Here is a 12510-nt window from a genome sequence, read left to right on the forward strand (position 1 = left end):
TGCCTTGGCGCAAAGTAATGTGTAAAAGTCAGTATGCTTCATGGAAACGGGGAACACTTACCGAGTTAAAAGTTCTCTGGCTCTCTGTAGTTTTCCACCGGCTGAATAAAGAGACTTGCTTTCATGAACCATGTAGCAACGCACCAGATACCGACATACCTGAGCTCAACAGGCTTGCTTGTGCCAGTAGTTGTGCACATGGCAAAGTTGATATTGACTGTGAAACCCTTGGGGAATGGCTCCTGGCCAAGCACTTCTCTCTCGTACGGGAAGGAGAAAGTAGAGCTGGCAAACAATTCTGGCTGATTTGCCTGGTGGCCAATTCTAATGGCACGTCAAGGACAATGTACTTGGCTGTGGCCACTGTGAGGGGATTAGTGAGGAGCACAGGTGGTAGAGCGACTCACAACTGCTCTGACAGAAAACTCTCAACCAACGCTCTCCTCACTTGCTCCAACGCTCTCCTCACTTGCTCCCACTGTACCATTGATAAATTATTTTTCTTGATCAGACACGTGGTATTTTCACCCCCAGGCGGTAAGTCAAGTCAGCAAGCTTTCATCTTCAATATGGCACAAGGAATTGGCCCAGTCATAACGTTTGCAGCGTCCAATTTAACTCATATTGGAAAAGTAAGAGTATGATTAGATTGGATTAGAGATACGGTGCAAAAACAGGCCCTTCGGCCCACCGAGTCCGCATCGACCTGAACGGAGATGAGGAAAAACCTTTTCAGGAATGGAGACGAGGAAAAACTTTTTCAAGAACGGAGATGAGGAAAAACGTTTTCAGTCAGAGAGTTGTAAATCTGTGGAATTCTCTGCTTCAGAAGGCAGTGGAGGCCAATTCTCTGAATGCATCCAAGAGAGAGCTAGATAGAGCTCTTAAGGATAGCGGAGTCAGGGGGTATGGGGAGAAGGCAGGAACGGGGTACTGATTGAGAATGATCAGCCATGATCACATTGAATGGTGGTGCTGGCTCGAAGGGCCGAATAGCCTACTCCTGCACCTATTGTCTATTGTCCATCACCCCATATGCTGGCACAGTCCTACATACTAGGGACAGATTACAAGTTACAGGAGCCAATTAACACACAAACCTGCATGTCTTCGGAATGTGGGAGGAAACTGGAGCCCCCAGAGAAAACCCACATGGTCACGGGGAGAACGTACAAACACCATACAGACAGCACCATAGTCAAGATTGAACCCAGGTCTCTGATGCTGTCTACCGTTGTGCTTGGTTCATGAATTGAAAAAAAGGGCAGCCTTTATAGCTGATGATAATTTAAGCTTTTTGCAGCTAATAAAGTGGTCCTGAGGGACCTATTGATAAAAATATAGGTTTGGAAGGTGTTGATGTTACAACCTAGATTAATCATTGCAGTGAATTATGTGGAAGGTGTACATGGTCCTGATGAAACATGAAGGGTCACTGATCTATAACATTAACCCGTTTGTTGTTCCACAGATGCTGCCCTACTTGGTTTCAGCATTTTCTTTCCCTATTTTAAAATTTCCAGCACCTGCAGTTTTTTCGTTCACATTTCCAAGAACAGGAGTTGGCCATGTAGCCACAGAGTCATAGAGAGATACCTCGTGAAAACAGGCCCATCGGCCCAACTTGCCCATGCCGACCAGTCTGTCTCAGCTACACTGGCCCCACCTGCCTGTGTTTGGCCCTTATCCCTCTAAACCTGTCCTATCCATGCACTTGTCTAAATGTTTCTTAAACATTGCGATAGTCCCTGCCTCAACTACCTCCTCTGGCAGCTCGTTCCATACACCCACCACCCTTTGTGTAAAAAAAAGTTACCCCTCACCTATTAAATCTTTCCCCCCTCACCTACAACCTATGTCCTCTGGTTCTCGATTCCTCTACTCTGGGCAAGAGACTCTGTGCGTCCACAAGATCTATTCCTCTCACGATTTTGTACACCTCAAATGAGGCCATTCCAACATTCAATAGGATTTCGGATAATCTGTGGCACAACCCATATTCCTAGCTCTACCTTGCCCATCAATATCTATGAACAACAAAAATCCATAAACTTAGGTGCAAAATTAATAATCATCTCATTCCATGGTAGAATGCACTCTAATTAACCTCTAATGCACTTGAGTGCATGCATGGAATGCTGTGCTTGTCACCTGCACACTACAAATGGGCAGTGAAAATATTACTTGCTGTTCGACTTGTTGTGAATACTATATTTGCAATTTAATAGCTATTCAGATTAATATAATTCAGCTGATAATAGACCTTATCTTATCAAGATGAAAATCTTCATAAACGTTCAATTCATAATGCCTATAGAGCAAATTAAAGAGCCCTTTAGCAGTTTGCTTGCAGACCCACAAATGCTGTGAATCATATCTCGAAGGTATTTATTCACAAAATGCTGGAGTAACTCAGCAGGTCAGGCAGCACCTAGGAGAGAGAGAATGGGTGACGTTTCGGGTCGAGACCCTTCTTCAGACTGATGTCAGGGGGGCGGGACAAAGAAAGGATATAGGTGGAGAAAGGAAGACAGTGGGAGAACTGGGATGGGGGGGGGGGGGGGGGGGGGGAGAGAGAGACCGAGGAACTATCTCAATCTTTTTCGAGAGTCAAGAGTTTTATTGTTATATCATATGTTCCGAAATGATCCTGCATAAGGGAACTCAAGGTAAAGGAACCGCTTAGAGGTAGTGACCATAATAGCCTGAAGAAGGGTCTCGACCCGAAACGTCGCCCATTCCTTCTCTCCTGAGATGCTGCCTGACCTGCTGAGTTACTCCAGCATTTTGTGAATAAATACCTTCGATTTGTACCAGCATCTGCAGCAATTTTCTTACATAATATGATTAGTTTTAATCTGCAATTTGACAGGGAGACGGGTGAATCAGAAGTGTCAGTGTTGCAGTTGAACAAAGGGGACTGTGAAGGCATGAGAGAGGAGCTGGCTAAGGTCGACTGGAAAAGGATCCTAGCAGGAATGACGGTGGAACAGCGATGGCAGGAATTTCTGGGCATAATCCAGAAGATGCAGGAGCATTTAAATCCAAAGAGGAAGAAAGATTCTAAGGAGAGGAAGAGGCAACCGTGGCTGACAAGGGAAGTTAGAGATGGAATGAAACGAAAAGAAAAAATGTATAACGTCGCAAAGAGTAGCGGGAGGCCAGAGGATTGGGAAACTTTCAAAGGACAACAGAAGGTAACAAAAAGGGCAATACGGGCTGAAAAGATGAAGTACGAGGGTAAGCTGGCTAAGAATATAAAGAAGGACAGTAAAAGCTTATTTAGGTAAGTGATGAGAAAAAGATTAGTAAAAACAAATGTGGGTCCCTTGAAGGCAGAAACAGGTCTAAGGAAGACAGAACCAATCTCCCAGATGTACTAAAGGAGAGAGGATCTAGGGAGACAGAGGAACTCAAAGAAATTTGCATTAGGCAAGAAATAGTATTAGGTAGACTGATGGGACTGAAGGCTGATAAATCCCCAGGGCCTGATGGTCTGCATCCCAGGGTACTCAAGGAGGTAGCTCTTGAAATCGTGAATGCATTGGTGATCATTTTCCAGTTTTCAATAGATTCAGGATCAGTTCCTGTGGATTGGAGGGTAGCTAATGTTATCCCACTTTTCAAGAAAGGAGCGAGAGAGAAAACAGGGAATTATAGACCAGTTAGCCTGACATCGGTGATGGGGAACATGCTGGAGTCAATTATTAAAGAAGTAATAACTGCGCGTTTGGATAGTAGTAAAAGGATTGGTCCAAGTCAGCATGGATTTATGAAGGGGAAATCCTGCTTGTATAAAATTATAAAAGGACAAGGCTAGATGCAGGAAACATGTTCCCAATGTTGGGGGAGTCCAGAACCAGGGGGCACAGTCTAAGAATAAAGGGGAGGCCATTTAAAACTGAGATGAGAAAAAAAGTTTTCACCCAGTGAGTTGTGAATTTGTGGAATTTTCTGTCAGAGAAGGCAGTAGAGGCCAATTCACTGGATGAATTTAAAAGAGAGTCAGATAGAGCTCTAGGGGCTAGCAGAATCAAAGGATATGGGGAGGCACGGGTTACTGATTGTGGATGATCAGCCATGATCACAATGAATGGCGGTGCTGGCTCTAAGGGGCAAATGGCCTCCTCCTGCAACTATTTTCTATGTTTCTATGAGACAATTAAATTCATACTTCTTTATCTCTGTAAGAAAGGAGAGTTTCTTGCTCACACTTTTTTGATAAGTAAAGGTAACAAAATTAAATGACCAAACAACGAGGATGTTGCCAGGATTAGAGGGTCTGAGCTATAGGGAGAGTCTGCTGGGATTCTATTCCTTGGAGCGCAGGAGGATGAGGGATGATCATATAGAAGTATATAAAATCATGAGAGGAATAGATCGGGTAGATGTACAGAGTCTCTTGCCCAGAGTAGGCAAATACAGGACCAGAGGACATAGGTTTAAGGTGAAGGGGAAAAGATTTAATAGGAATCTGAGGGGTAACTTTTTTACACAAAGGGTGGTAGGTGTATGGAACGAGCTGCCTCAGTCTTTAGTTGATGCTGGGACTATCCCAACGTTTAAGAAACAGAAATAGGACAGGATTGGAGGGATATGGGCCAAATACAGGCAGGTAGCTAGTGTAGCTGGGACATGTTGGCCGGTTTGGGCAAGTTGGGTCGGAGGGCCTGTTTCCACGCCGTGTGACTCTATGACTCTCTATAACTAATGCTGGGTTTCACATTATTAGTCCCAGATCAGTCGACTTCCAGGGCATTTCATCTGAACTGAGGCCATAACCAGAAGTTTACAAGTCGCACCGAACACTGAACCTGATAATGCTACCACAAATCAGGTATTTTCATTTAAAGGTGTTTATGCTCTTGCTATTAACCTGATTTACTGATAGAATTTATTAGATGCTAATAACCATGGAATGGATTCCTTTCTTAAATTTCCAGCCTTCAGCCATATTTTAGTTTTATTGACCTTATATCCCTTTAATTGAAGTTGTGTACGTTTTTTTTTAATCTGTTCTCTCCAGCATTTTATATATCTGATTATAGCACCTGACGCGTACTCAATTGAACAAGTCTATCTTCGTAAATTCAGAACAGGCTGGAATCATTTACACCACTCCTCTCCAAGGCCTTTTCAATGCCAATGTACCAAAACAACACTGCAACCTGACCATGGATTCAGCAATTATGTTCACAGGATTAGAATAACTACTCCCAAGTCACTCAAATGTCCTAAAGGTGCAACAGTCATGAATTGACAGGCATGAATTGTGCTTCATCCCTTTTGTCCTGTAGTGCCTATGTTCCCTGATTAGTTTCTGAGAGGAATAGTTCGGATAGACGCACAGAGTCTCTTGCCCAGAGTAGGGGAAATCGAGAACCGGAGGACACAGGTTTAAGGTGAGAGAGGAAAATTTAATAGGAACCCGAGGAATAACTTTTTCACACGAAGTGCATATGGGTGTATGGAACGAGCTGCCGGAGGAGGTAGTTAAGGCAGGTACTCTCGTAACGTTTAAGAAACATTTAGAAAGGTACATGGATAGGACAGGTTTAGAGGGGTATGGGCCAAATTCAGATACAGGAGTAGTGTAGATGGGACATATTGGCTTGTGTGGGCAAGTTGGAGTGAAGGGCCTGTTTCCATGCTGTGTGACTCCATGACACTATGAGGTTAAAATTATATTCTCATACTGACGAAAGGGTATGACTCCAACTTATTTAAATATCTTGTCATCTCACGATTGTCCGTAGGGCCTGTTCCTGTGCTGCACTGTTCTATATTCTACAATTGCCAATTATCTTATTGACGTTAGCTGGACAAACTTCTACTCAGAATGGCTCCACCATCTTCACTCTTCCTGTTCTTTGAACTCAATTACTTGAAAGTTTTTACTTTACCCATGTGTTATTATTGTGCTTCAGTTGAACAGTTTTTATATCCACATGGTTCAACTTGTTCGCTTTCCTGGGTCTCTTCAGGGACAAGGGCTTCAACCACACAGACCTCTTCTTGGGCTTCTTCTTCCCCATTCATCTCGTCCTTCTGTCTTGCAGAATTTTAAGCATGAGGGCCACTGCAAGCAGCAGGGCTTGTTCTTCTTGTAAGAGCAATGCCATCATAGGTTGCTCCATGGCAGTCATGAAGCAGAATGATTGGAAACCCTACCCACACCCCTTTGGCGCCAAAATTACATCAAATGGCTACAGTTGTCATCAGTTGTGACCGACAGGGTCGTAGCTTGTCGAGGGTGGAGGTAGGTTGACTTTGGTTGTTGTAGCTTGCCGTAGGCGCAGTCGTAGGTGGACGTCCTAAGTCGCGACGACTGGGTCGCCGGTTGTCGGTAGCTTGCCGTCGACTAGGTGGTAGGTTGTCGTAGCTTGTCGTAGACATTGTCGTAGGGGGAGTCCAGTCGCCGGTTTTTCGGCGATCTGCTACGACTTTGACAGTCGCCTTAAAAATCGCCGAAGTGGGACAGGCCCTTAAATATTTTCTAATAAATGGAGGAACCTCAACTCCAATTCGTCATCTTCTGCCCAATAATCCATAAATATTTAACCCATCTTAACGATGGGGCAGCACTGTGGCGCAATGGTAGAGTTGCTGCCTTACAGCTGTAGAGACCCGTCTTCGATCCTGATTACGGGTGCTCTCTGTACAAAGTTTGTACGTTCTCCCTGTGAAGCTATGAACCCCCTCTGTGATTTCTCCTGCCCTCCTACTCTATGACCACATCTTGACCCAGAAAATACCAGCATCGCCCTGTGAAGTTGTTGGTTTTCTCCGGGTGCTCCGGTTTCCTCCCACATTCCAAGGACGTACAGGTTTGTAGGTTAATTGGCTTCGGTAAAAATTGTAAATTGTCCACAACGTGCTAGATAGTGTTAGCGTAGGGGGTGATCATTAGTCGGTGCGGACTCGGAGGGCCTGTTTCCACACTGTATCTCTAAACTAAAGTCAAAAGATTCACGTTTGACAAAGAAACTACGGTTTGTTTGTGCTTATGGCTTGGCAACACTTCCTGCCACAAACCAAAATCCAAATTCTCATTCTTGGCTTGAACGTGGCTTAGATTCAACTACTATCCCAAACTGCTGAAAATAGTTTGGTAGAAGAACTCTGGATACTTAGATCCTAGCAAGCAAGTCAGCAATTCCATCTAGATCCAGTTACAGCAAAGATTAAGCAAGGAAGTACTTGCCAAATGACATAAAGTAACATAACAGCAACCGGACTACACAAGGGTCACCATTGTAAAACAATCTGGTGAGTACCATCCTATCAACAACTGGAAAGCAGTCCTGAGCAACTACCTACCTCACTGAAGACCCTTGGACTATCTTCAATCAGACTTTACTAGGATTTATCTTACGCTAAACATTATTCCCTTGTCATGCATCTGTAAACTGTGAATGACTCGATTGAAATCATGTATTGTCTTTCTGTTGACCCACAACAAAAGCTTACCACTGTACTGGTACATGAGATAATAAACTAAACTATCTCAGCTCTGAAAATTTGTTTTTCTTCAATCTCAAGAAATTGGGGGGCTCAGTAAAATGACAAACAGGGGCAGAGTCTGATTAGCTGCAGATAACAGTGATTGATGCATTAAAAGTTGATAGGTATTTAGAATCCATTTTGAGTTTTATTTCAAAGTGTGTGCATTTACTCCAGTGTTCAGTTACGTCCTTACAATGGTAACGGCATGCTTTGGATATTGTCCTCTCCTATTTCTCAACCAGCTACTACTAACAGTCTCACTAGTTAGTGCTCACCTCCTCAAATCTAGGTTAAAAGCCTATTTGATTTCTGATGGAAAATCATTCTTAATACATTTTAGTTGCAATTAAGCATTGTTTGCTCTATTCAACAATCCCCTTCAGGCTCTCTCAGAAAGATTGCACTTAAACATTTAAAAAGTCAATATTTTTGTTTAGTGAATTTACTTTTAATGGATTGACAATGTTGATCAATTTAGTTTGTATTCGAGCCAATGCATTAACAAGGAATGCATGATCACAAGCTCTATGTAAAACGGGCTTGGGTCAGGAGGCACAATGGACTGCTGATGCTGGAATGTGCATACAAGTTACTGGAAGAACTCAGCAGGTCAAGCAGTAACTGAGGGAGTAGTGGGGGGGGGGGGGGGGGGGGGGGGTTAGATATGGCACCTACACGGAGAGGCAACTTTTCAGGTCTGTCCTCTATTTCCCTGCTTTTAACTCCACCCCCCACCCTTCCCCCCAACTACAATCAGTCTGAAGAAGGGTCCCAACCCGAGACATCACCTATCCATGGTTCTCCATGGTGGTTCAGTACTAGAGTTGCTGCCTTACAGCGCCGGAGACCCGGGCTCGATCCTGACTATGGGTGCTGTCTGTACGGAGTTTGCACGTCCTCCCCGTGACCTGCGTGGGTTTTCTCCGGGACCTCTGGTTTCCTCCCACACTCCAAAGGCGTACAGGTTTGTAATTTAATTGGCTTGGTATAAGTATAAATTCTCCCTAGTGTGTGTAGAATTGTGTAAGTGCGCAAGGATAGGATCGCTGGTCGGTGTGGACTCGGTGGGCTGAAGGGCCCGTTTCCCCTCTGCATCCCTAAAACTAAAAGATGCTGCCTGCCCCACTGAGTCACTCGAGCACTTTATGTTCTAAACAAACGCAGGTAAAGATTATACTTATTACAGGGACAGATACACACTTCAGCATATCTTGGGGCAGCAATTCATCTTGATGCTGACTTAAAAAATAAATCTGTTTCCGCAGTTGAGAATTCAGTTCCAGGACATATTACAATCTGCACTTTCTATATTATGCTATTAAAAACGACAGGCTGGATTTCGAGTTACTTACTTGCTTGGAATTGAATGAACACCATTGCTCAATAAACTAGGAAATAATTACCATCAGAACTATTTAACCTAATGGCAGCACTTAGTTGCAGCTGTCTGCTGCAGCCTGCACGTACTTAATAAGGTTCATTACTTGAGCTCAAACCTTAATGAGAAATTCTCTCATCAGATCACTTTTTTCCTGGGGTCTATTAATACCCTTTGCTCTATGCCACCTAAGGGCAGGAGCTGAACTCTGCCAATTCTATTCTAAACGTGCATTATCAGTAGCATGACAACTACCTGGCCCAGCTGAGTCTCAGGTCTTTGTTTAGTCTAGTTTAGTTTATTGTCACGTGTACAGAGCTAGAGGTGAAAACCTTTTGCTGCGTGCGAACCAGTCAGCGGAAAGACAATACATGATTACAATCGAGCAATTCACAGTGTACAGATACATCGATCAGCCAAAACATTATGACCTGATGAGCCAAAACATTATGACCACCGGCCTAATATACTGTTGGTCCTCCGTGTGCAGCCCCATATGCAGCAGGGTGCGATGCACTGTGCATTGTGACACATTCCACCCAAGACCATCATTAAAATTTTCTGTGACTTGTGCCACAGTCGACCTTCTGTCAGTTTGGACCAGACGGGATCGCCTTCGTTGCCCTCATGCATCGATGAGCCTTGGGCGCCCAACACCCTGTTTGTGGTTTGTCCCTCCTCGGACCACTGTCGGTAGGTACTCACCACTGCTGACCGGGAGCACCCCACAAGCCTTGCCGTTTCAGAGATGCTCTGACCCAGTCGTCTGGCCATAACAATTTGGCCCTTGTCAAAGTCGCTCAGGTCTTTACTCCTGCCCATTTCTCCTTCATCCAACACATCAAGTTCAAGAACTGACTGTTCACTTGCTGCCTAATATATCCCACCCCTTGACAGGTGCCATTGTAACAAGATAACCAATGTTATTCACTTCACCTGTCAGTGGTCATAATGTTTTGGCTAAGGGAATAACGTTTGGTGCAAGGTAAAGCCAGTAAAGTCCAATCAAAGATAGTCCGAGGGTCTCCAAATGAAGTGGATAGTAGTTGTCGTAGGATGGTTCAGTTATCTGATAACAGCTGGGACGAAACTGCCCCTGAATCTGTTTCTCCAGCTCCACAGATTGCTGTTTGTCATTTCTCAGACAAGACTGAAAATATCCGTGTTATGATGGGAGATTAATCTAAAACAGTACGCACTCATGTTGATCCTTAAACACCGCACATGAAAAACGTTTATGTATTAAACTTGAAATTTAATTAAGAGAGTAAATATACCGACTTGAGTAAGTACTGTGCATCTCACCTGAAATAAAATTTCCATTGCATGAAATCCACGGATTAGATTTAAAGCCGCACATAGGAAGCTTAGTAAACAAGATATGAATCCTGGCAGCTTCACCGGTTCCAGTCTTTGATTTGGAGCTGTGGCAACGAAACACAAAATGCCGCATTGTGAATCTGGTTGCATATTACAATCCCCAAAGAAACATACATATTTGTTCATTCGGGCATTTGTTTAGCGGGAAATATTTACTAGTCCCAAATGATCAATGCATGAATTGAAGTGATACTGAGGCCCAAGCCACAACTTGGCTTTCCACACAAGGACACAAAGTGCTGTGCTGACTAAGCAGGTCAGGCAGCATCTCTGGAGAATAAGGATAGATGATGCTTCGGGTTGAGAACCTTCTTGACCCGAAACGTGCAGCACAGTGGCGCAGCAGTAGACTTGCTGCCTTACAGCGCCAGAGAACCAGGTTCGATCCTGACTACGGGTGCTGTCTGTATGGAGTTTGTACTTTCTCCCTGTGACTGCATGGGTTTTCTCTGGGTGCTCCGGTTTCCTCCAACACTCCAAAGACGTGTAGGTTTGTCAGTTAATTGGCTTCAGTAAAACTGTAAATTGTCCCTATTGTGCAATGTGGGATATAGTGCTAACGTACAGGGTGATCACTGGTCGGCACGGACTCGGTGGACCGAAGGGCCTGTTTCCGCGCTGTATTTCCAAAGTCTAAAGTCTACTCCGGCACTTTGTGTCCTTTTGCGTATTAACCAGTATCTGTGGTTCTTTGTTTCCACACTGGGATTTCCAGTTGAGTTAGCTGCCCTCACTGAGAGGAGGAATAATGTGCTGTAGAAAAGGTGACAACATGCAGCTTTCATGAAAATTGAAAACATGACATTTCAGCAGGACGCCATCTTGAAGGATTGCAATGTCATTTATTTAAAGCTGCAGTAGCCGACTAAGCAGCCACACACTTACTCTAAACACTTTTGTTATACGAGAATTTTCACGAAGTCTTATACGCATAGCGCCATGTTTAAAGCCCCATAGCGCTGTGGCCGGTGGCACTGCATTGAAACCCCATAGCGCTTCAGCCGACAGCTCTTTGTTTAAATTTCCACGTGTTAAGCCGACAGTGCTCTGTTTAAAGCTTTGCGCGCCAAACCCGCAGCGCTGTGTGTATTACCTTTACGTGCCAAGTCTGTAGCGCTGTATATTGCTTTACGCACCAGCCTGCGGCTGATAGCGCTTAGTTTCCAAAGGGGGGGGCTTGCTGGGACGCAGTCCCCTGCAATTGGTTATAGTTTGAATTTGGGAGCAGCGCTTTCGGCCAGGGCTTACCGGCGGTTATTTCAACAGCTGATTTCTTACCTGCATAAACGCAGGCGCCAGTAAGCCAGAGGTTAGTTCATGTACGAGAGGGATGGAGGCAGAGGGGGAGAGAGAGAGAGAGGGATAGGGAGAGAGAGGGATAGGGAGAGGGAGGGAGAGAGAGAGAGAGAGAGAGAGAGAGGGGGAGAGAGAGAGAGAGGGAGGGGAGAGGGAGAGGGAGAGGGAGAGAGAGAGAGAGAGAGAGAGAGAGAGAGAGAGAGAGAGAGAGAGAGAGAGAGAGAGAGAGAGAGAGAGAGGGGGAGAGAGAGAGGGGGAGAGAGAGAGAGGGGGGGAGAGAGAGAGAGGGGGAGAGAGAGAGAGAGGGAGAGAGAGAGAGAGAGAGAGAGAGAGAGGGGGGGGAGAGAGAGAGGGGGAGAGAGAGAGAGGGGGAGAGAGAGAGAGAGGCAGAGAGAGGTAGAGAGAGGTGCTGCGCTGCTGTAAAACTGGACCCCGCGCATACCAAGTCAAGTATTCTTTTTGTTCACTCTCTTGCCAATAAATCTGATGAGCACATATATGAGAGGGGTTCACCGACAGGCTGAGCTGCGATCAGCACCGTGGACGGAGGCAGAGAGAGAGAGAGAGGTGTGCTGCTGTAAAACGCGCCCCGCGCATACTGAGACAAGTATTGATTTTATCCTTTCTTGCCAATAAAACTGACTTGCAACTAAACAGACAAGTGAGCCTGTTTTCTGTTCTACTAGTCAGATCCTTGAACCTATTCACTTGCAACAGGTTTCTAGTTCTTGTAAAACATTTTTGTTGTAGATAATTTGTCGCTCCAACACATTCCGATGACCCACGATAGACATCAGATATGGACAAAACTGTCCTTCCTTTGTCCCGCCCCCCTGACATCAGTCTGAAGAAGGGTCTAGACCAGAAACGTCGCCCATTCCTTCTCTCCTGAGATGCTGCCTGACCTGCTGAGTTACTCCAGCATTTTGTGAATAAATACCTTCGATTTG

General features: G+C 44.9%; 1 protein-coding gene across 4 annotated transcripts in view; it reads right to left on the minus strand.

The window, feature by feature from the left end:
* Positions 1-12510, minus strand: part of sec22a (SEC22 homolog A, vesicle trafficking protein) — a 61864-nt gene that overhangs the window by 9344 nt on the left and 40010 nt on the right. For all 4 annotated transcript variants that reach the window (XM_078404373.1, XM_078404375.1, XM_078404374.1 and 1 more), the window contains one exon: positions 10190-10308. In XM_078404373.1, coding sequence (XP_078260499.1) covers positions 10190-10308 — 119 coding nt within the window. The remainder of the gene's footprint in view (positions 1-10189; positions 10309-12510) is intronic.

This window comes from Rhinoraja longicauda, chromosome 8, assembly GCF_053455715.1.
Source record: "Rhinoraja longicauda isolate Sanriku21f chromosome 8, sRhiLon1.1, whole genome shotgun sequence".
Classification (NCBI taxonomy): domain Eukaryota; kingdom Metazoa; phylum Chordata; class Chondrichthyes; order Rajiformes; family Arhynchobatidae; genus Rhinoraja; species Rhinoraja longicauda.